This window comes from Medicago sativa, chromosome 4, assembly GCF_051527215.1.
Source record: "Medicago sativa cultivar Bolivia chromosome 4, Bolivia_mono, whole genome shotgun sequence".
In the NCBI taxonomy this organism is placed as follows: Eukaryota; Viridiplantae; Streptophyta; class Magnoliopsida; order Fabales; family Fabaceae; genus Medicago; species Medicago sativa.
Genome location: NC_140752.1, coordinates 17490619 through 17512199, shown reverse-complemented (window position 1 = coordinate 17512199; position 21581 = coordinate 17490619). Strand labels below are relative to the sequence as shown.

Below are 21581 nucleotides of genomic sequence, written 5' to 3'. Positions count from 1 at the left end.
CAGTGTCTGAGTTGGAGTCTCCAAAGTTGTAGATTGCATGAGGGTGAGTTTTTCAGCTCTACAATCCACACTGTTTAACACAGAACACAATATAACAAGTATGGTTATCAAACTCGCGAGTCAATAGACTCAGCCGAATTTACAAGTCAAGCTACCCTAAACGAGTTGGCTAATGATGGTTCTGTCAAACTGATGTTTTGTCAAAGATATCGAAATTGACTACCAGTTTAAATCAAGACATGACAAGAATGTTCCAACCTGATACACACGTTGGAGAAATATGCCATATAACCTAGCTAAGGAACAAAAAGAACGCTGTGCCAGAGTAACATATTTAGGTCAAAAAGTGAAACTTTAAGTGCTTATAAATGCTTATTTTTTTAGAAGTTCTGAATCAATCGTCTGTAATCTAAAAGCAAAAGCCTTAATTCACAAATTGACAATGTCTAATGCATTTAATGCACATCAGAACAATAAAATGGACACTGATCATTCAAGCTTAAAAGTTCATCCCCTAACACTTTATGACTACAAAGTGAAAGAAATTCAATTCAAAGCCACCACCACCGAATAGAACCGACGAGTAATATCCTGTCCTTCCCTACCTACTGTATTCAAGCGAACAAGCTGTAGCACTTGAGAATGATGGGCGGAAAAAGCCACAACTGGATGATAGCAAGCCTGGGCTTACATCGGGAAAAAGAGCACTGCCTATTCATGTTCAGGTACGAAGTGTTAGTTCTGAAAAAACAAATAAACGAACTTGACCAGAATAGTAATGGACTCAGGTTCGAGTTCTTATAGTAGAATGAAGATCTAGTGAAGGCCTTTGAAAAATGCAAAAGCTTCAGGAGCCAGGAGAAAGGAAAGAATAGTGACTTCCTGGTAGGAGGCGTAGGTGATAGGAAGCTAATCAAGGACAAGCTAAGAATTCAAACAGTCCGTGGGACCTTCAAGGAAGAAGTTAGATAAGCTACGATGTGTGTGATAGAGTAACCCCTAGCGAGTATAAGTGGATCAGCGCTTCTTTCTTACCTAAGCAGTGCCCTTGATTCAAGGTTTCAAGGATTGGTATCGTATCGAGATAGCAGCTCGAGGAATCCCTGACTTGCTTGCCTAAAAAAGTAATATATTACCGAATGACTGCATTGATGCAGAGAAGTTGGAATATAGTCAGTGTGCCACGAGTGACTTCTCTTGAAGTTTAAGGTTGCAAAAAAATTAACCTTAAATAAAACACAACTCAAACCTCATTCTTGTATTTCTCAATCTTTTACTTTCAATTCCTTTCAGAGTCCTATCTAATCTCACTCCAGCAGAATCTAGCAGTTCCAAATAGAATATAAAACATGGGCACTACATTTTTTTTTATACCTACGGATAATTATGAATATGCAAATTTTTATTAGTGGAGCATCTCAGAAACCCTCCATTCACAGATCCAATACAATACAATACAATACCTTGTTGTGTTACAAATTTACTATTCTTACAATTCGATTCATTGTGCCTCGCAAATGCAAATGAAAGCACCAGCATCACTGAAAACAATGACGTGAACACTCGATAATAAATTTCATATCAAGGAAAAAGGTTCTAACTATATTGTTCACAACCGCAACTTAAAATGGTATTAATTATGGCATACAAAAGCATTATACTAAAAACTATATATTCCAGACCACAATCATAAAATAATCTAAACCATATTCATAGCAAACAATAAATACAAAACAGAATACAACAGCTATTAGATGGTCAAAACAAGTTATCAAACTAAACAAATTGCACTGGGACATTTAGACTGCAGTACCCCCTCTATGCAAAAGTATGCAGCACACATTTCACATATAGCCCCTTTATTGACTTTTTGCTTAATATCTATGTGCTTTAATACCCAATCAATTTGGTTTTGCAAAATAACTTAACTTGCAACGGAAATACATATAGTATCAAAATGTCTTTGCAGGATCAATCTCATCTGTAATAATTATATGTGAGTTCACAAGTTATCTCATAAATTCTTTTTATCAAAATTAACTTACTGCAAAAGAAAATAAACAATTGAATCTATCATTAAATACATATAACAGTTCCAGGTAATAAAGCAAGACTTACACAATAACGGCTTTATTATTTAAAAAATAAATAATGGAAACATAAGATTGGGAGATATGGCCATGGATTACAAACAAGCTCTCTCTACCATGTTAGAATCAAGAGTAAATAGAAAGAAAATATGACAGAAATTTGTATGTATTTCACTGAAATGATTTTATTTTAATTAATCTGTAGGTAACAATGATACTCCTACAAGAAACACAATCTTCTGCAAACTTCAAAAAAGTAGATGCTCTGCCAGAATCATATCATCTAACTGAGACATGATTGAAGTATGTTATAACTTGGATAGACTAACAAACTACAGAAAATTTAGAATATCCAAGTAAATTAGTGAGATACCCTATCAGTTTACAATCTTTAGCACGGTAATATACTAACAGAACTACGACAGATTTTACCATCAACCACCGTCATATGTGGTCCATGGTGGACAATTATTACTAACCGTTAGATTTGTCACCAAAACTTTTCCATCATCTTCTTCAAACCAGGACTGGCAAGCTACCAGGCAGCCAACCACCGCACGGATTTGAGCCGCAGCACCAATTCACCCAGCTGCAGCTGATAAAGAATGAATGTGGCCTCTTTCATCACAATATCGTCAAAGTTCCTTACGTATACCAGTTAACTGCTTCACAAGATCTTTTTCTCCATATTTTCTTAGGAAATCAATTGCACGGTCTTTGTAAGGAGGCCGTAGAGGAACAGCTTTCTTAAGCATTATTTTTGCAAGCTTCGTGGCCTCTGTCAAGTGGTTTTTCTTACAAAGGCCGATTAAAAGAATAGAATAAATATCAGAGTCAATGGAAGACAAGAATCCCATATTCTCAATTGCATCAAGCAAGTAGAATCCATCCAGTACCCTATCCTTCAAACATAACTCCTTTAGCAAAAGGCTGGATGCCAAAGTATCAGGTTTGATCTCTGCAGCAAGCATTTCTTTGAAGAGATTCTCTGCTTCCTCGAGTTTATTTATCCTTATGAAAGAAATCACAAGTGAATTGTAGCAATCACCACGCGAGACACAATGTTCCACCACAAGTTTATCAACCACCTTGTAAGCTTCATCTACACGACCTTCGGTACAGAGACTCTCAATCAAAGTAAAAACAGTAACATGATTAGCAAAACACCCAAAAGCTCTCATTCTATCAAGAATATTCAACGCTTCCGTCCACTCACCTCTCTTACAGAAACTTTGAATCAAAGACGTATAAGTAACAGCATTAGGACAACAGTCCACACTTTTCTCCATTTCATCCAACAACTCCAACGCCCTTTCCATCGAACCCAACCTACAAAACCCATCCAAAACAGCGGACAAAACAACCAAATTCGGCGAACAACCATTCCCCCTCATAACCTTAACTATCTCATACGCCTCCTCCAATCTCCCCGCATTACACAACCCCTCAATCATCGTCATATACGTAATCAAATCCGGACAAATCTCATTCAAACTCATCTCCTTCATCAACTTCTCACCCATTTCAACATCACCCTTCTTACAAACCAACTTAATAACAACATTATACATAACAGTATCCGGTTTCATCTCAAAATCCTCCATTTTCTTCAACACCCACAAACCCAAATCAACATTCTCAGCTTCCTTACACAATTTCAAAACCTCCCTAAACATGTTAACATTAACAACACACCCATCAACCTCATAAGCCTTAATCACATCAAATATAATCTCCGGATTCTTATCAATCTCAAACAAGTTACAAACTTTCCTATACATATAACCACTATGTCTATACCCAGATTGAAAACCAGCCCAAATAAAAAACCTAACACCCAATTGAGATTGTTTTGGATAACACTTATTAAGAACTTGAATAACACACTGTGAGTCCAATTTGGGCTTAGTTTTTGATAATGCATTTTCAATGGTGATTCCATTGGTTTTGTTCAAATGGGTATAAAGGGTATCAGAAATTGAAGATAAACCCATTTGTTGAATTGAAAAAGGAACGATTTTGAGAGTTTGAAAATATGAAAAAGATGAAAAAAATCGATTTTTTACATAGTGATGCATTGGATTAACGAGTGTTACCGAATGTTACTGCTGTATCTTCACAGAAAATGAACCGCCCACTCTGCACCCTTCTTCGTCGTCGTCGTGTAATCGGAGGGAAGAGATGAGAGTTGAAGGAGGAGTTTGGAATTGAGGTTTAGGGTTTATGAAATTTGGGAATTTAAGATTGGAATTGAGGTTTAGGGTTTTATTTGTTGGTAAATTTGATTAAGGTATAAGAAATTGGGAATTGATGAGACAATCTGGGTTTATAATTTGTGAAAACATCTGGGAAGACTAGCATGTTACGGAAAATATCTACGCGGTGACATTATGTCACCCAAGTATTTTCCATCTATACATTGATACAAGTCAGTAAAAAATCTCAAACTTAAAAGCAAATAAGAGTATAAAGTTTTTTCTTCTTGGAAATGTTAACAAATGCTCCTCGAGCATTTTTTAAGGACCTTAAAATGTAAAAACTTGTGTATTCAATGCATTAAAAACTGAATTGTTGACTTTTTTAAGGAATTATATTTTTAATTTAAAATGATTAAAGAGTGTCTCGAGAGCACTTGTTAGCAAGACTTTCTTAAAAATACTCTAGCTAATGGAAAGAAAGAAAAAAACCAAATTAAGGAAGCCAATTTAATTTTATAAAATTTTCTAACTAAGCCAAATTTATGTCAAGTTTATATATGCAAAAGGTATAAGGTTAAAATCAAAGTGACCATAATGTCAATCATATGGAAAACCTTAATGTAGTTTGATTTTGTCTTTTATTCCTTTATCCATATTGTAAGTAAATGATAAAATGATAAAACATGAGTGGTAGTAGAGGGAGGAAGGTTCAATTCAAACCTTAAATAATCAAAGTTACAAGAAGCTTCCATTCTGTTGCTAAGCCAAGCAAGTCATGGTATATTCAGAAACCATATTCCAAAACTAAGTTCCATCACATATAAAGCCACGTACTAGACATAGTAATAATAACATATAACAATAATACCTAACAATAATAATACAATAAAGACAATTTCATTTGTGTGGCTATTGATAAATTCTCAACTAAATCCATAGATTCTTTTCTTTTTTGTTATATCTATCTATATCTATGTACTCACTCTATGCTCCACTCAGCTTTAACTTTCTTCATCACACTATAAAGTCTTCCTCTCACCTCTCTCTTTCTATCAACTCAACTTAATCCAATCACTTTGGAACTCAATTACATTTCTTCTTCCTTAATATTCAACAATCTTACCAAACTTGTTTTGGTTTCCAATAACATATATTATAATGGTAACTTCTGTGACAATTGTTGGAGCCATTAACATGGCACAGGTACAATGCTTTTCTTAACAAACTTTGGTCTAGTCAATAGATAGAACATATGTTTTTTCACTTATGCTTTTGATTTTTCACATTGTTTCTAATATTTCTCTTTTTTAAGTATATAATATATACATAAAAAAAATTGGCCATTCTTATGTCCAAGATGTGCTAGATTAGCAGAAAGAGTTTGGTCATGCAGCCTCAAGGGATAGAGTTCAAATCCCCTCGGGGCACGGTAGTAAAATAACCGTTAATATACATGATGCACCTTCTATTATGTATCTATTTGTATGAGTGTTACTAGGAGTAGATTGTGAGCTCACTTATCTGTAAGATTTTAGATCGCAACAGAAGTCGCACTCCAATCTTTTGATATCGTGGAGAATTGTAGTCAAATGCAACTAATGCAGCCTCAACCGCGTCCAAGTTGTGAGCGCGGAGACATAAAAACATTGATATAACAGTCCAAATTGCAGCTGCAAACCTTTTCTTTTGAAACCATGACTCTAAGTCTGTAGTCTATACTCTATATAGATGTGTTTGATTACTTTCATCCGAGTCTGTTCCAATTTTCATTCAATTTGGAGTTTATGGTTAATTGAGGACTAATAACGGTCTATAACAATGTATGCAGTTGAAATTGAATGGCTCTAGCAGTGGAGTTCCTATGACAAATTCAGCATTTTTCGGAACATACCTTAAGAAAGCGAGTTCTGCGATTTCCAGCCAGAAGAGTTTGTCTGGTAACTTTAAGGTTTCGGCAAAAATTGACTATAATGAGGAAAAGCAGACCTCAAAGGACAGATGGGCTGGACTTGCATATGACACCTCAGATGACCAACAGGATATCACAAGGGGAAAGGGAAAGGTGGACAGTGTCTTTCAAGCTCCAACGGATGCTGGAACTCACTATGCTGTCATGAGTTCCTATGATTATATCAGTACCGGTCTTCGCCAGTAAGTTCATTTTTCCTTAATTCAGTTAACAAAGATTTGAAGCTCATATTTTGAACAGTTTTCATCTTATGTACTTGTTGAATGCTAATTGACTTATTTTTAGGTACATGGTTATCGGTATATGTGAGTCGTATCTAGATTCAGTACAAAACAAAATCCAATTGATACAAATATCTATTATGAACATGAATCTGATCTTGAGTCCCGACTCATTCTGATGATTGTTGTAGTCTTCCTTTTTGATAAAATTTTGTGTAGCGAGCGACTTTTCCTGTATTATTTGATTCATGGCTTAAATTTTGAATTATTTTGAGGTTGGTAGATGATATTCTATGTTATAATTTGGCTATGTCACCTGTTCTTACATAAAAATGTCACATTTTAATTGATAGTGTGTCTTACGATTCATAATAAGATTCGATCCATGATTCAAAAAATAAGTCTTCTGATTCACAATTTGAATCTCAATTATGTTCAGGTACAATTTGGACAACACAATTGATGGCTTGTATATTGCACCTGCATTTATGGACAAGCTTGTTGTTCACATCACTAAGAACTTTCTCAACTTGCCAAATATTAAGATTCCTCTCATTTTGGGCATTTGGGGAGGCAAAGGTCAAGGGAAGTCATTTCAATGTGAGCTTGTCTTTGCCAAGATGGGAATCAGGTAAATAAAAATGACAGGCAAATGTTAGCATTTTCTTATTAACCAAGTCAGTTTAATTCCTTTGTGTTACACACACGCGCGTGCGCACACACACTATGATACTTGGCTTAGGCTTAGGTGCAATTAAGACGAAGCTGACAGTCAGTTACTAACTCTTTGATCTACTGCTTTGGAAATTTAGCCCTATAATGATGAGTGCCGGCGAATTGGAAAGTGGAAATGCAGGAGAGCCTGCAAAGTTGATTAGGCAAAGGTACCGTGAGGCGTCCGACATTATCAGAAAAGGAAAGATGTGTTGTCTCTTCATCAATGATCTTGATGCAGGAGCTGGTAGAATGGGTGGCACTACTCAATACACAGTCAATAACCAGATGGTAAATGCAACCCTCATGAACATCGCTGACAACCCTACCAATGTTCAACTTCCCGGTATGTACAACAAAGAAGAGAATGCTCGCGTGCCTATCATCGTCACTGGAAATGACTTCTCTACATTGTATGCTCCTTTAATTCGTGACGGACGCATGGAAAAATTCTATTGGGCGCCCACTCGTGATGATAGAGTTGGTGTTTGTCAAGGTATTTTCAGGACAGATGGTGTCCCTAAGGATGACATTGTCAAGATTGTCGACACATTCCCTGGACAGTCAATCGGTAAGCCATATATCAATCTAAGATTCAAGCAAAATTTCTAGTTACTAGGGTAGGCTCTGTTTTATCTACTAACAAAAACTCATCTGAGACTGTTTTTAAGAGTCTGTGAAAACAACTTATGACATGTTCCGTAAGCTGTTTTCAGATTATTTTCATAAGTCTCCATGATAGCTTATGAAAACAGCTTATAACTTGTATGAACATAGTTTGACTCTATCTTATCTTTTGTTATAAAAACAGCTTATGCACAAGAACTTAAATAATAAACTCTTATGCTATAATCGCTTAATTAAGTCTTTTTATCCAAACAAGATCCTTATATTTATATTAACCATGCTATGAGTTTGAGAATTGGATGAAATGTGAATAATCAAATGTTAATTCATTTCTTTGTAGATTTTTTTGGTGCCTTGAGGGCTAGAGTGTATGACGATGAAGTCAGGAATTGGATATCTGGTATTGGTGTGGAGAGTATTGGAAAAAGACTTGTGAATTCAAAAGAGGGACCTCCAACTTTTGAGCAACCAAAGATGACTATTGACAAGCTACTAGGGTATGGAAATATGCTTGTCCAAGAACAAGAGAATGTGAAGAGGGTCCAGTTAGCCGACAGATACCTCAGTGAGGCTGCTCTTGGAGATGCAAATGATGATGCTATCAAGACTGGAAACTTCTATGGTTAGTCCTTTGATTTTTCTGTTATTATCTTAAAAGGCATCACCTAAAAGTTTGCTTTAGACGAACAAATATGCCGCGTCGGTCTTGACAATAACTTGGAATAAACCAAGAATGTTATCTTATTGTTTGGATGCAGGACAAGGAGCTCAGCAAGTTCCTTTACCTGTCCCAGAAGGTTGCGCTGACCCTTCTGCAGAAAACTATGATCCGACAGCCAGAAGTGACGATGGAAGTTGCACATACACTTTTTAGTTAATTCTTAAGTGAGTACATAAATATGGAGATTTGTAAAAGCAGTCTGAAAAACATTTTACTATGTTTCTTAGATCTTTCACCATATTTTATGTAAGGTGCATTAATCTCACCACTTTAGGTTGTATATTTTGTTTTATTGATGGTGTCTTATGGTTGAGTTTTGAGTGACACTTATAGAAAGCAAGTTGGCAATATCATTTCCTCCTTTCATTTTGCACAATCATCTTGCCAATTTTGTGTTCATTAGAGCTAGCTGATTTACATATGGAAATCTAACAATTAACTGAACAAGTTATGTAAAACAACAAAAATATAAATATATTACCTTAAAACCTTACCATAAAATTTTGAGTTATTCACTTCTGTAACAAAGATACTTAATAGGATAGTTTCATTTATTTTTTATTTTTTATACATTTTTTTGAGACTACTTGATAGCATAGAAAAATATATTCAGTCCTACATGGCATCTTTATATAGACCAGGAAGAACTTATGTTAAGAATCCCACATTTGCATGAGAAAAGACTTGAAAATGAGTTTATCAGTGAGGGAAATTCTCACCTTTAAGCCGGTTTTGTAGGGGTTGAGTTAGGTCCAACCGAAATTCTAAAAGCTTCCAAAGGAGGTATGCTAGAGTAGCACCTTCCAGATTAACAATTTTGAAGAGAAAATGTATCCATCAGTTGAATTTTAAAATACTTTTGATAATAAATCAATGATAAAAGACTAATGTTATGATCATTGGATCTATCTTTGGGAATAACTCGGTCTCATTGGAGAGTCAAAGGCCAAATCATTGTGGTTCACTCAAAAATATAGAGGACAACAGGGAGGTGGCTGTTCCTCTTCCATGCATCTAGGGCAGGCACCTATCAAATATCACCATAAGATAACCTGTGATTGACTTTCTTTATACTTTCTCATCCTCTGTTGATATTCATGGTGTATAGGGCGTCTTTGTAATTTCTGTTGATATTCATGGTGTATAGGGCGTCTTTGTAATTTCTGTAAATAAAGGGGTAAAACTATAATTGTAAAAGTACAAGATAACCCTGTAATTTGCGAAAGTTCAGGGGATAACTTTGTAATTTTTGAAAGCCTAGGGGTGAATTTGTAACTTCGAAATGTTTTGGGGCAAATTTGTAATTTCAAAGAATTTTTGTGGCAAATTTGTAACCACCTAGTCACTTCCGTTGACATTTTATTTCTTGCATTCTCATTACTTATCATCGTTTCTATTTTCATTACGGTTGTAATGTTTTGAGGAAAATTTGTAATTTCAATTTTTTTTTTGTGATTGGACTGATGACATGGTATAAAAACCACCATAGTTGACATACAACCACCCAGTCACTTATGTTGACATTTTATTTCTTGCATTCTCATTACTTATCAGCGTTTCTATTTTCATTACGATTGTACCTTTAGGATTACTATAAATAAGGTTAAACAATCCATGTATTATCATATTGAAATATATAAAATTGTGAGTTTCTTATTTAAGAGTTAGAGAGTGGGTTCTCTATTGACTTCTGAGCTAGTTATCGGTGTCGCACTATCTAAATTTTCTTCCCAAGCCAAAAGATACTAATCCATGTATGGGTTGGAGCTTCAAAATCAATGGACCAACTCACCCCTCGATATCTCTTCTCTCCCACAATTTGTATGGCCAAAGAAGAAAAAGATACATCTGATTATAAGTGTTTTAGAAATTGTAGGTTGTTGTTGTATTGTCTGCTTTCTTACCTGGCCTTTACATGTACAGAAAAAAAAAAATCAAGATTGCTGACATGATAATCCTACCAAGAAATCAATAAAGTTATAAAATGTTTCAAGGATAGAGATATTTGAGCAAAGTAGATTTGGTCAAGTTTGCAAAGGAATGTTGCCAAATTCTAAGGCTGAAGTTGCTACTAAGAGGGTTTCACATGAATCAAAACAAGGCCTGAGATGATTTGTATCTGAAAAGGGTTCCACATACTGGCTTCGCCACCAGAATTAGCTCGGTTGCTAGGGTGGTATCGCCTCCATGGTGGACCTCCTTGCTATGATCGCACACATACAATAATAAATGTACACAGATTTTATGAGGTTCCATATGGAGAACAGAGTAAGAGCTTCAATTATTCACAATGATACAATGAACAACCTTGTTACTTTCCTTATTAAACCAGATCAAAATTACAAGGAATATATAAAAATAGATAGATATGATACATTCCCAGGTGCTCTTCCCCCACATCCCAATCCCTCAGCTTCAGTCTCAACCTTACATTTTTTAGACGTCAATAGTTTGAACTCCAAAATTTCAGTTTGAGTTACAATTCAGATATGCTCATCAGCACAATCCTTTTAAGATCATAAACTGATTCTTTAAAAGAACATAAATTGAATGGAACTAATAAAGTAGGGAAAAAAATGTGTTCACATAAATCATTGAATTTAAAAAATTTCATAATCTGAGACTCTAGATCTCTCTCAAGAAAACAAAAAATTCATGATATGGAGAAACATCCTGATTAAACAAAAACCAATGACATCTTATCATAAAGAGCATCCATAATACATTAGTGAAGAAAGTTAACAACTCAATTGTAATTATCCTTAAAAAAGTTAATAACTCGGGTATTGTAATTATCTTTAAGCCTCTGTTCCCAACCATCTGCCTCTTTAATGCAATCATAAAACTAAACTGTGAAATGTTCTGCAAAATTAATGGACCATAGTGTTTGACTTGTTACAATCCTTTGCCTACATCTTCAAAGCAGCTTTTGCCATGGCCAAAGCACCTTCAAAAGTTTGGTTTCCGCCAATAAATCCACTCATATGGACAAAAACACAACCAGGAATGCCAGATTCCTTTGACAGTACGTCATCCCGTAAACCTCGCCACTGTGAAGGTAGAGCCTTCCGGCTCTCGAATCTATCGGGAGATACTGAAACTGCCTGCACTCGCCACTGTTTGCTTCTCTCATCCTGTGGAGAATATTGAGAAAAGTACAAGTGAAGAAATCAGCTCATATGTTAAAAGAACATAAATCAAAGATATACGGATATATTCACAACAAAACAACCTTAATGGTGCAGTTCGACAATTATACTTACTAGTGATGATATATTAAGCTGAGCAAATGCAGAGGTCATAAAATTGTGTTTTTTAAAGCTCTATATTTTTCTAACACAATCTATTTTTTTAAAGCTAAAACAAAAGCACCCTATATTGGATTTTTTCATCATTGAAGTGCTCATACCAATAAAGTATGTTAATTACAACAATCTGGTATTGAACTCTATTAGACCAAAACAAAGCCAATAAAAGCCCAACTTAGCAGTCCTAAAATATTTATCAACATGCCCTATTGGAGACTACTTGAGAACTAAAGCATAGAATTGAACTTGAAGAAAATGAAAACAAAGTACATACCTCGTACAGAACATATTTGATTGGTGGGTCAATTTTCATCTCCCCCTCAAGCTCAAATAAGTGAAGCTTCCACTGCAGAAAATAAAATCAGTTAAAATCTTCTGACACAGTACCAGTACTTAGTATAATGCCGCTAATACAGTAATACCCAAAGAAAATAAAAGAAATGGAGAAATTTAGAAAACGGGAGAAAATAAATAGTTCCTATATAATAGAACATTGGTCCCATGATGACCATTCTAGGACAAAAACAACAGCAGCAACCTGTCTATAGTCATATTGGTACCATAGATTTAGAATATCTTTTAATTTTAACAGGGAAGTAAGAAAATAGTTAGATCAACACATGAACATAGCCATTACAGTGACGGTTTTTAACACAGCATCCATGGTGTTGTTTTCCTACCTTATTACTGCAATAATTATAGAACTGCAATAATTATAGAACTGTCTGTGGAGTACAAATCAAGAACAACCAACCAGTTACAGGCAGTAACAGTTATCATCTAGTCGGAAAACTTACACAAGAAATAGATTATAAAATCATGTTGCCACCAGATTGAATGAAAAATTTGTACAAAAAAGACATAAGAAATTTCTTTTTCAGCAAAATAATTGTTTAAGATAAAAGTCCAGGTACTTGTTCAAACTTCAAAACATGATTTCAGGATTACTTCTATAAATGTATTCAAATCCACGAAAATTTGCAACAAAAAACAACTATAATATTTTTTTAACATAATTAACTGTGTAAGATGTTAGTTAAAAAACATATTCAAGCATCAAATCATGATTTCGGAACATCAGACAGTTACTAGACCTAACTCAAAATTTTAAATGAAAGAAGTTCAATTCAAATGTCATACAAAATGTTAGAAGAGGGAGGCAAGAATAATCAACTCACAGGACAGAATTTTTTCAAAACTAAAATTTCTCCAGAAGGATCAACGGTTTGTCTAGCCGCAATGGTCTCCATCACAATTGACTTTGCTGGTAACCACGAGTTCACGTGAAAACGAACACTCTGCAAAGGAAGAGGTGACTCGTTCAGAAAACAATGAAAAGGTAAAACAGGCAAAAAGAGATACGAAAATTCCTCATTTCCTTGATATTCTTGGGGTTCAAAGAGAAAGTGTATGAACTGTGAATACTCACATCCAGAAACTCACTGCCAGCAAGTGCCATGGCCCGATGAAATGCTTCATTTTCTTTCTCAGATGACTGATCGGGATCTGTCCAATCCAGATTAAACCTTCCTACTCTTGAGGATAAATGAGTATTATTCACATATTTTGGAGGCTGGTCTGTGTCGTATTGATTGATTCCATTGTCTACGGCATCAATTGCCTGAAATAATTAACAAGAATATCATTTATCATAACATTTCAATTGTTTAATAATTATCCGAAACATATTGTTTCACTAATCAGCCACTTTAAGAGGACTAACGAACCCCACCAGCATTCCCCTAAGCCATTCTGCAGGCGATTATCAAATTAAATCCAAAAACACATGGTTCTCAATTCTCTGTCTCACAACATAAGGCAAAGTTATCTTTCACCCAAATCATTCAATAAAGAATATAAAAACAATGAAGGACCGATTCACAGTATACATGTACAATACATCATATGAAACCCCTTAGTAAGTCAGTGAGCGAGTCTTGCAGGAGAGTCTAGGTTCTCTCAGAATATCTTGGAAATTGCTCAATTCTTCTTATTGTAACATTGTAAATTTTATCTATCCTAATTCTGCGACTCACACTGTTGCATATCGGGAATATAAGAGAATATAACTCTGTTAAGTTTCCGTTAGTTAAGTGAGTCAACTAACTGATAGCTGTCAGTCAGTAAGGTCAACTTAGAGTTAGCTTAGCTTTATATAGGGAACTCTTCCCTGTTATTATTGCAAGAGAAACAGATTATTAAATACAATCAGAAGTTTCCTCTTCAATTCTCCCTGTCTTTACTCTGTTTTCATGATATCCAAGATTGAGATATCAATGTACCAAGCAAGGGATTCTGTTTTAAATGCGCAGAAAAAATTTGACCAAGCAAGGTACTACAATGTTTAATAAAGTTGAAAAGTAGAACAGAGTAAAATGTATTACCTCCATGAAGCTCCTGTAAACAGCCAAATATATGTAATGGACATTTTGGTGCTCTTCATCTACCTTTAGTTCATTAGCTATAATCTCTTTTCCAAAATGCTACACACCGAAAAAAGAAGACATAGTGGAATTGTTAAGCTATTTGATATTCAAAATAAAAACATCCAAAAACAATTGGTAATTGTACCAAAACAGAGGAATTCACACTGTTTGTTTCAAAGGAGGGGTCATGAAAGATTTTAATTAGATTTTCCATTTGGTTAGAAGAGAGGAGGACTTGAAAACTAATTTACCTTTATTACTCTTAAAACCTTTTATACTACATGTTGCATAAGAATATTTTAGTCAATGTATTTAAAACATTTAAAATTCATCTTATATGAAACACTAACATAGACACCGGACACAACATTGACATCAGTAATAATTTGAGAAAATGACAATTGAATGTAATCACATGTGTCAGTGTCGTGTCGGGCACCAGACACGTCGTCGATCGAAAGTGTCGATGCTACAAATATTATCTTCCTCCCCTCCAAATACCCTCAGTATAGCATGGAAGAAAAAATTGAATGAGGACAAATTTTAATCCCCTTTATTACCCTCCCCTTCATATTGAACCAAACTAGATTAAAACCAGCACTTCATAAATATAGGTTGTACTTTGTTTAGATGAGAAATTTACCTTATAAACAAGACCAGCACTGCTCAACTTAGTGGAGAAACCATGCCCAAAAACCTCCTCAAATCCTTTCTGGTGATGATCATAACGATCTCGGGCAGGATCATACACCCCTCCAACATCAAGAACAGCATCAAGACCCTCCAACACCTACAGAATCACAATTTAGTTTAAACAAAAAATTCAAACAGACATTACAAAAAGACACAATGTTCCGCTTCATTCAATAGCTAAACACATAGCGTAACTACCAAAAAGAAACACCGGTAGCAAGCTAAAAACATCACACATACCTCTCCCAACAATATATCATTAAAAAATAAACTTCAGACAATCTAAACGCACCACCCTTATCCACATTTTCTCAGCATCCGAATAACAAATGCACAAAATCATGAAAGCTACAACATTTTTCAGTCACTTACTACAATATAACAGTAAAATACCTCCTAAACAAACTAATATCTCACTGGGTTGCTCATAAATCATGAAAAAACAATAAAAATCACATTTTGTCAGCAATAACAACCAAACCTTATTCCACTAAGTAGGGTCGGCTACATGGATCAAACGACGCCATATCATTCTATCACATACCATATTTCTATCAAACCCATTACTCTCTAGACCTTTCTTAATAGTTTCTCTTATAGTACCATTTCGTCAGCAACCTAACAAAAGTATCAGAATTCCATCACAATCAATCTAAAATAACTCATTTTTTTCTCATCAACCAAACAAAAAATACCATATTTCCTCAGCAACAACACCATTCACATCAAGTCAAATAATAAATATACTATTCTCAATAACTAATAAAAACTACACTTTTTTATGAAAAAAAAAATCATATTATTCTTAATAACCAATAAAAACTACACTTTTGAAGAAAAAAAATCAAATTTTTCTCATGAAGCAAACAAAGAAATCATATTTTTCTCAATAACCAATAAAAAACGCAACTCTTCACGAAAATTAATTTTAAAAAATGACCTTTTTTTCATTAAGCAAACAAAAAAAAATCATATTTTTCTCAATACCCAACAACAAATAATGAAATAAAACCAGTAAAAATTAACATTTCATCAGTAACAAAGTTAAAAAAGTAAAAAAAAAATGCAAAAAATGTCAGAAACGAAAGGGGGTTGAGAAGGGTCCCACACGAACCTGAGGGTCACGAGTGCGAACAATTTCAGCATTGAAGAACTTGCGAGTGAGACGAATCATGAAGCAACCAAGAGCTTCATCACAATGGAAGCTACCATTGTGGGTACCAACGCGCTTGAGAGAGGCGTGAGAAGAAGGAGAAGAAGAATCAGAAACCCTAGCTGTTTTAGCGTTAGACATTAGACGAAGTTGAAGAGTGAAGTGCTTCTGCTTGTACTTGGGGAAGTGGAAATGGAATTGGAATTTGGTGAATAATAATGTCTTTGTTGTTGTTGATGTTGTTACCCACATCATATGACTTTTGGATTTAAACTCACATTCATACCTAAAAGCTCTCCTCTAGTTTTTAACAATTATTTTGTACGCTTTCAAAAAAAAAAAAAAACAGTTATTTTGTAGGGTTTAAGCAATATTATGGTTTTGGTAAGGCCAACACATTCAACAATTATTAGTTTAGTTTAAAATTCAATTGATATTGATATTTTTTAACTTAACATCAACTTGTTTAATGTTCACGGACAACTCAATTATGTTTATTAAGTTCACAACTTATATAATTAAAAAATTAACAAAAAAAGAAGAAAATGTTAAATGTTAGGGAGATTTTTATTTTTTTTACGAATAATGTTACACATGATTATTTGGTCAAATTTTCAATTTTTAAAGACTTCTCTTTCTTGCACAAATGTTGAGTAAGAAAATAGCATTATTTAACAAAATATATATATTATCAACATATGAATAATGTGAGTAACACACTCTCTAGCATATATTTTCTAACACATTAGTTAAGATTCCGTCAAATTTATATGGAATCCATATAATTTGGTGGGACCATGTGAGTATTACCAGATATATAATAGAGGGTGATAGAAAGTGTGTTGTTAGAGTCCCCGTGAGTTTGTAACAAAAAAAAAATTATCAATAAGTTTAACTCAGTTGGTAAGGACATTGCATAATACATGCAGTGGTCGGGATTCGAACCCCGGGCACCTCACTTTTTCTCCTTAAAAAGATAATTTCTAGCCACTGGACTGCTTTATTAAAAAAAAGTGTGTTGCTACCACTTTTCTTATCAACATAGTATTGAGAACAGGACTCCCTCCTCGAAAAAATTTAGATTCGATTCTTACAGTCGACTCAAGGATTGTCTTCAAACCAGCTCGGTTGTGGGGATATCTTAAATTGTCTTTTTCATCAATCAAGTTGTGAGTATTTGATTCTTTGTGTCAAATTCATGGAATTCCTTCCAAACAAGAGGAAGAAGAAGGGTGATATAGTCTTTCTGTCTAATTTGCCACCATAACAGTGGTTGAAGCGTCAAGCTCAATGACATAAAAGAAAGCGCTTGATGGGAGGCAACCCATCATTTTTCTAATATTTGTTATTTTGCATGTGTTTATTTTCAGTAAAAAAAGATTGAAAAGATGGACCAAAAAAAAAAAGAAATTATGTCCACAATTATCTTTTTCAATAAGTTGTCTTTGTTAGACCATCTCCAATGGTCCTTGTTGAAGCTTGTTGTGACATGTTGAAGCCATTGGAAGAGCCTTGTTGAAGATGAGGTGGAGGAGTTGGGTGATGAAGCTATTCAACATGTTTAATCCTGCAAGCAGAAGCCACGCGGCACGTTTTTATTGTTTGAAACCTGGCGCGTGCGTTACACGCGCCGACAGGGCGCGTCGGACAAGATGAGGGCGGAGAGAGAAAGAAAAGTGGGGGGGATAAGGACAGCTGGCGCGTTCTTATTGGCTGGTTGGATTTTAATTATCTTCATATTTTGCACTCAATTATTTAGGTGGAAATTTTTTTTTTTTTTTTACCAAAATTCGTAATTTTTTTTTCTCTATAAATAGAGACTTGGATCATTTCATTTGGACACAGAAAAAAATCAAGTTTTTCACTCTCTTAATCTTATTATTAGCCTTTCTTTTGAAGTTTTAGTCTTTGATTAGTGAAATGGATCCCAATAACAATCAATTTAACACCCAAAATTCTTCTGATTACCCATTTAACTACCAAAATCCCAACAATTATCAACACCCAAATCAATTTCGAAACCAACATCCTCAAAATCCAAATCAATTTCTCAACCAAAATCCTCAAAACATGCCTAACTTTGGTTTTGCCTCAAATTTCAATCACCCATCCTCTATTCCAAACAACTTTCATCCATATAGATCTATGATGGGATATCCATCTCAAACACCCCCATTTAATGGTTATATGCCGATGGTGAATGAAAATTTTCAGAGTCTTGGTGAATATCCTGAATTTTCATCACAAATAAATCGTGGTGGAATGACAAGATCTAATGAAGTCACTCCAGAGGATACAACTCCTAAGAGCAAGAAAAACCAGCAAACATCATGGAACACTGAACAAAATTTGGTTATAATTAGTGGGTGGATAAAATATGGAACATCCAGTGTTGTCGGGAGAAACCAAACAAGTGAAGCATATTGGGGTAAAATTGCTGAGTATTGTAATGACCATTGCTCATTCGATTCTCCACGCGATGTCATTGCATGCCGAAACCGTTTTAATTATATGAGCAAATTAATAAATAAATGGGTTGGTGCTTATGATACCGCTAAGCGTCAGCAAGCAAGCGGTTGGTCGGAAGATGATGTGTTGGCAAAAGCCCAGGAAATATATGCAGGTGGGAAGAATGTTCAATTTACTTTAATGGAAGAATGGCGCGCTCTCCATGATCAACCTCGTTATGGAAGTCAAGTGGGAGGAAATGTTGGCTCAGGAAGTAGTGGATCTAAGAGATCTAACGAGGACTCTGTAGGATCTAGTGCTTGTCCAATGGGTAGGGAGGCAGCTAAAAAAAGCAAAAAAGAAAAACAAGGACGCTGGCTTGGAGGATGTGGAAAAGGAGTGGGTTCAATTCAAAGAAATGAAGGTGCAAGAGATGGAACACTTTAAAGAGTACACCGAAAAAATGGAAAAGTACACCGCAGTGCAACAAGAGAAAAACAAATTGAAGAAAATGGACATGTACATAATGTTAAGTTCCCAAGAGCATCTCGATGACAGGAAAAAAGCCCTGTTGGAAAACTTGGAGCGTGAGCTGTTCGGAAATTAATTTCACTAATATTTGTTTGTATTCGGTCAAAATTGTCAGTGTTGTCTAGTCCCCAATGTTTACTTTAAATAATTGTCAGTGTTGTCTAGTCCTCAATGTTGCTTTAAATAATTGTCAGTGTTGTCTAGTCCTCAATGTTGCTTTAATAATTATGCATAATATTTGTCCCGTGACTTTTTTCACAAACTTTAATTTCACAGCACATGGTATTCCTCACTAGTTTTTTCACAGCCCATGGTATTGCTTTACTATGCATACAAAACTTTAATTATGCATACTATTTTGTCAGTGTTACATCCATGGTATTGCTTTAATTATGCATACTTTTTTCACAGTCCATGGTATTGCTTTACTATGCATACTTTTTTCACTCCCCGTGCTTCAACTATTTGCTTATATATAGGGACTTGAATAGCATTCATATCTACTTCCAAACCTATTTGCCACTTGAATATTGTTTAAACTATTTCCTTTCTCAAATTGCATTCATATCTACTTCCAATATCTACTTCCAATATCTACTTCCAAACACTATCAATGGATCCTTTTGGTTTTGATATGAAAGCCTACTTCCAAAAACGTGATGCTGAAGACACTTATATCGTCAACCGATTTATTCAGCGTCGAAAAAAACTAGAGGAAGGTAGTGGATCAGGTAGTGGATCTCGTAAAAAAAAAATTTAAATAGAGATCATGCAGCAGCTAACCAAAGACTCATTGACGACTACTTTGCCAATGAGCCTACATATGACGATGCAATGTTTCGTCGTCGGTTCCGGATGCAAAAACACGTTTTCCTTCGAGTCGTTGGAGACCTTTCAAGTAGTGATAACTACTTCACCCAGCGAGTTGATGCCACCAACAAAGAAGGTATATCACCATTAGCAAAATGTACCACAGCAATGCGAATGTTAGCATATGGTGTGGCAGCAGATGCGGTCGATGAATACATCAAAATAGGAAGTAGTACAGCATTGGAGTGCTTACTTAGATTCTGCAAAGGAATCATACGACTGTATGAGCAAGTGTACTTGAGAGCACCAACCGAAGATGACCTGCAAAGAATACTACATGTTAGTGAAATGCGGGGGTTCCCAGGGATGATCGGGAGTATTGACTGTATGCACTGGGAGTGGAAAAATTGTCCTAAAGCATGGGAAGGTCAATTTACCAGGGGGATAAGGGAACCACCACAGTTATTCTTGAAGCAGTTGCATCTCATGATCTATGGATCTGGCATGCCTTTTTTGGATGTCCGGGAACGTTGAACGATATAAACGTTCTAGATCGGTCACCAGTGTTTGATGATGTGGAACAAGGAAAGACTCCAAGGGTGAATTTCTTTGTGAATCAACGTCCCTATAATATGACATACTATCTATCTGATGGTATCTACCCTTCTTATCCAACTTTCGTCAAATCAATTAGACTTCCTCAAAGTGAACCCGATAAGTTATTTGCAAAACATCAAGAGGGATGTCGGAAGGACATCGAACGTGCTTTTGGAGTGCTTCAAGCTCGATTTAAAATCATCCGTGAACCAGCTCGCTTGTGGAACATAACCGATTTGGGTATCATCATGAGGTCATGCATCATATTACATAATATGATTGTTGAGGATGAACGAGATACATATGCTCAACGTTGGACCGATTTTGAGCAATCCGAGGGAAGTGGATCTAGTACACCGCAACCATACTCGACCGAGGTGTTACCCACTTTTGCAAATCATGTGCGTGCTAGATCCGAGTTGCGTGATCCAAATGTTCTTCACGCATTGCAAGCAGATCTAGTGAAGCACATATGGACAAAGTTTGGAATGTTTCGTAATTGAAGATCATTTGTATCGTACTAAATAAATTACGTGTGTGTTGTGTGCTTGTTTGTTGTCTTGCAATATAAGCTATTCGTGTGTCGCGTGATTAGTTTCTTGTATTGCATTTTAAGTTAAGAAAATAAAAATAAATTATTTAAAAAAAATATTGTTTTTTTAAAAAAAAATATTTGTATTATTTTAATTTAATTATAATCGATAATTATAATTTTATGTGATTATAAAAACAAAAATTAAATAAGAATAAGAAATAAAAAGTGGTGGGGTAGGGTGTTGAATGAAAACTATTGGAGTAGTAAAAATTGAATGAGTGTTGAATTAAGAGAGAGAAAATGATGTGGAGCGTTGGGAATTGAAAAAGTGGGTGTTGAAGGTTATTGAAAAAAATTTCCCATTGTACATGGTCTTAGTGTGTCTGTTTTGAATTTCAATTGTATGCCCGATATCTTTTGTATTGCATCTAATTTTGTCTATTATTAATGAACTTGCTTTTTCTTGAATTTTACCAGTTTAGTAACAAAGATTTCACCAATGGTTTGTCAAAAGTTCAAAGGAGGTGATTGCTTGCATGG

At 35.0% G+C, this 21581-nt stretch overlaps 2 protein-coding genes and 2 pseudogenes across 3 annotated transcripts; 2 read left to right on the top strand and 2 right to left on the bottom strand.

Annotated features, from left to right (window-relative positions):
• Positions 1–2432: 2432 nt before the first annotated feature.
• Positions 2433–4324, bottom strand: LOC146926847 (pentatricopeptide repeat-containing protein At5g47360 pseudogene; annotated as a pseudogene). Its single transcript, XR_015005540.1, has one exon. The product of XR_015005540.1 is annotated as a pentatricopeptide repeat-containing protein At5g47360 pseudogene (transcript).
• A 961-nt stretch (positions 4325–5285) lies between these two features.
• LOC146926846 (ribulose bisphosphate carboxylase/oxygenase activase, chloroplastic-like) lies at positions 5286–8916 on the top strand. The gene is made up of 6 exons (XM_085700294.1): positions 5286–5491; positions 6117–6439; positions 6918–7109; positions 7291–7763; positions 8160–8441; positions 8578–8916. Exons 1-6 carry the CDS (start codon positions 5447–5449, stop codon positions 8691–8693), a joined length of 1431 nt encoding a protein of 476 aa, XP_085556420.1. The 5' UTR covers positions 5286–5446; the 3' UTR covers positions 8694–8916.
• Positions 8917–11217: 2301 nt separating this feature from the next.
• On the bottom strand, positions 11218–16398 carry LOC146926845 (Metal-dependent protein hydrolase). The gene is made up of 7 exons (XM_085700293.1): positions 16082–16398; positions 14918–15064; positions 14233–14331; positions 13278–13469; positions 13027–13146; positions 12123–12194; positions 11218–11674 (listed from the first exon to the last, which is right to left on the bottom strand). The coding sequence occupies exons 1-7, from the start codon at positions 16373–16375 to the stop codon at positions 11450–11452; spliced, it is 1149 nt and encodes a 382-aa protein (XP_085556419.1). The 5' UTR covers positions 16376–16398; the 3' UTR covers positions 11218–11449.
• Positions 16399–18040: 1642 nt separating this feature from the next.
• Positions 18041–21009, top strand: LOC146926844 (uncharacterized; annotated as a pseudogene).
• The last annotated feature ends 572 nt before the right edge of the window (positions 21010–21581 follow it).

Coding starts and splice junctions, on each gene's coding strand:
- LOC146926845 (XM_085700293.1), bottom strand. CDS start 16,375: ATGATGTGGGTAACAACATCAACAACAACAAAGACATTATTATTCACC. Junction 15,065..16,081: donor TTCGCACTCGTGACCCTCAG/GTTCGTGTGGGA, acceptor GTGATTCTGTAG/GTGTTGGAGGGTCTTGATGC. Junction 12,195..13,026: donor TTTTGAAAAAATTCTGTCCT/GTGAGTTGATTA, acceptor TATTTTCTGCAG/TGGAAGCTTCACTTATTTGA.
- LOC146926846 (XM_085700294.1), top strand. CDS start 5,447: ATGGTAACTTCTGTGACAATTGTTGGAGCCATTAACATGGCACAG. Junction 7,764..8,159: donor ATTCCCTGGACAGTCAATCG/GTAAGCCATATA, acceptor ATTTCTTTGTAG/ATTTTTTTGGTGCCTTGAGG. Junction 8,442..8,577: donor CAAGACTGGAAACTTCTATG/GTTAGTCCTTTG, acceptor GTTTGGATGCAG/GACAAGGAGCTCAGCAAGTT.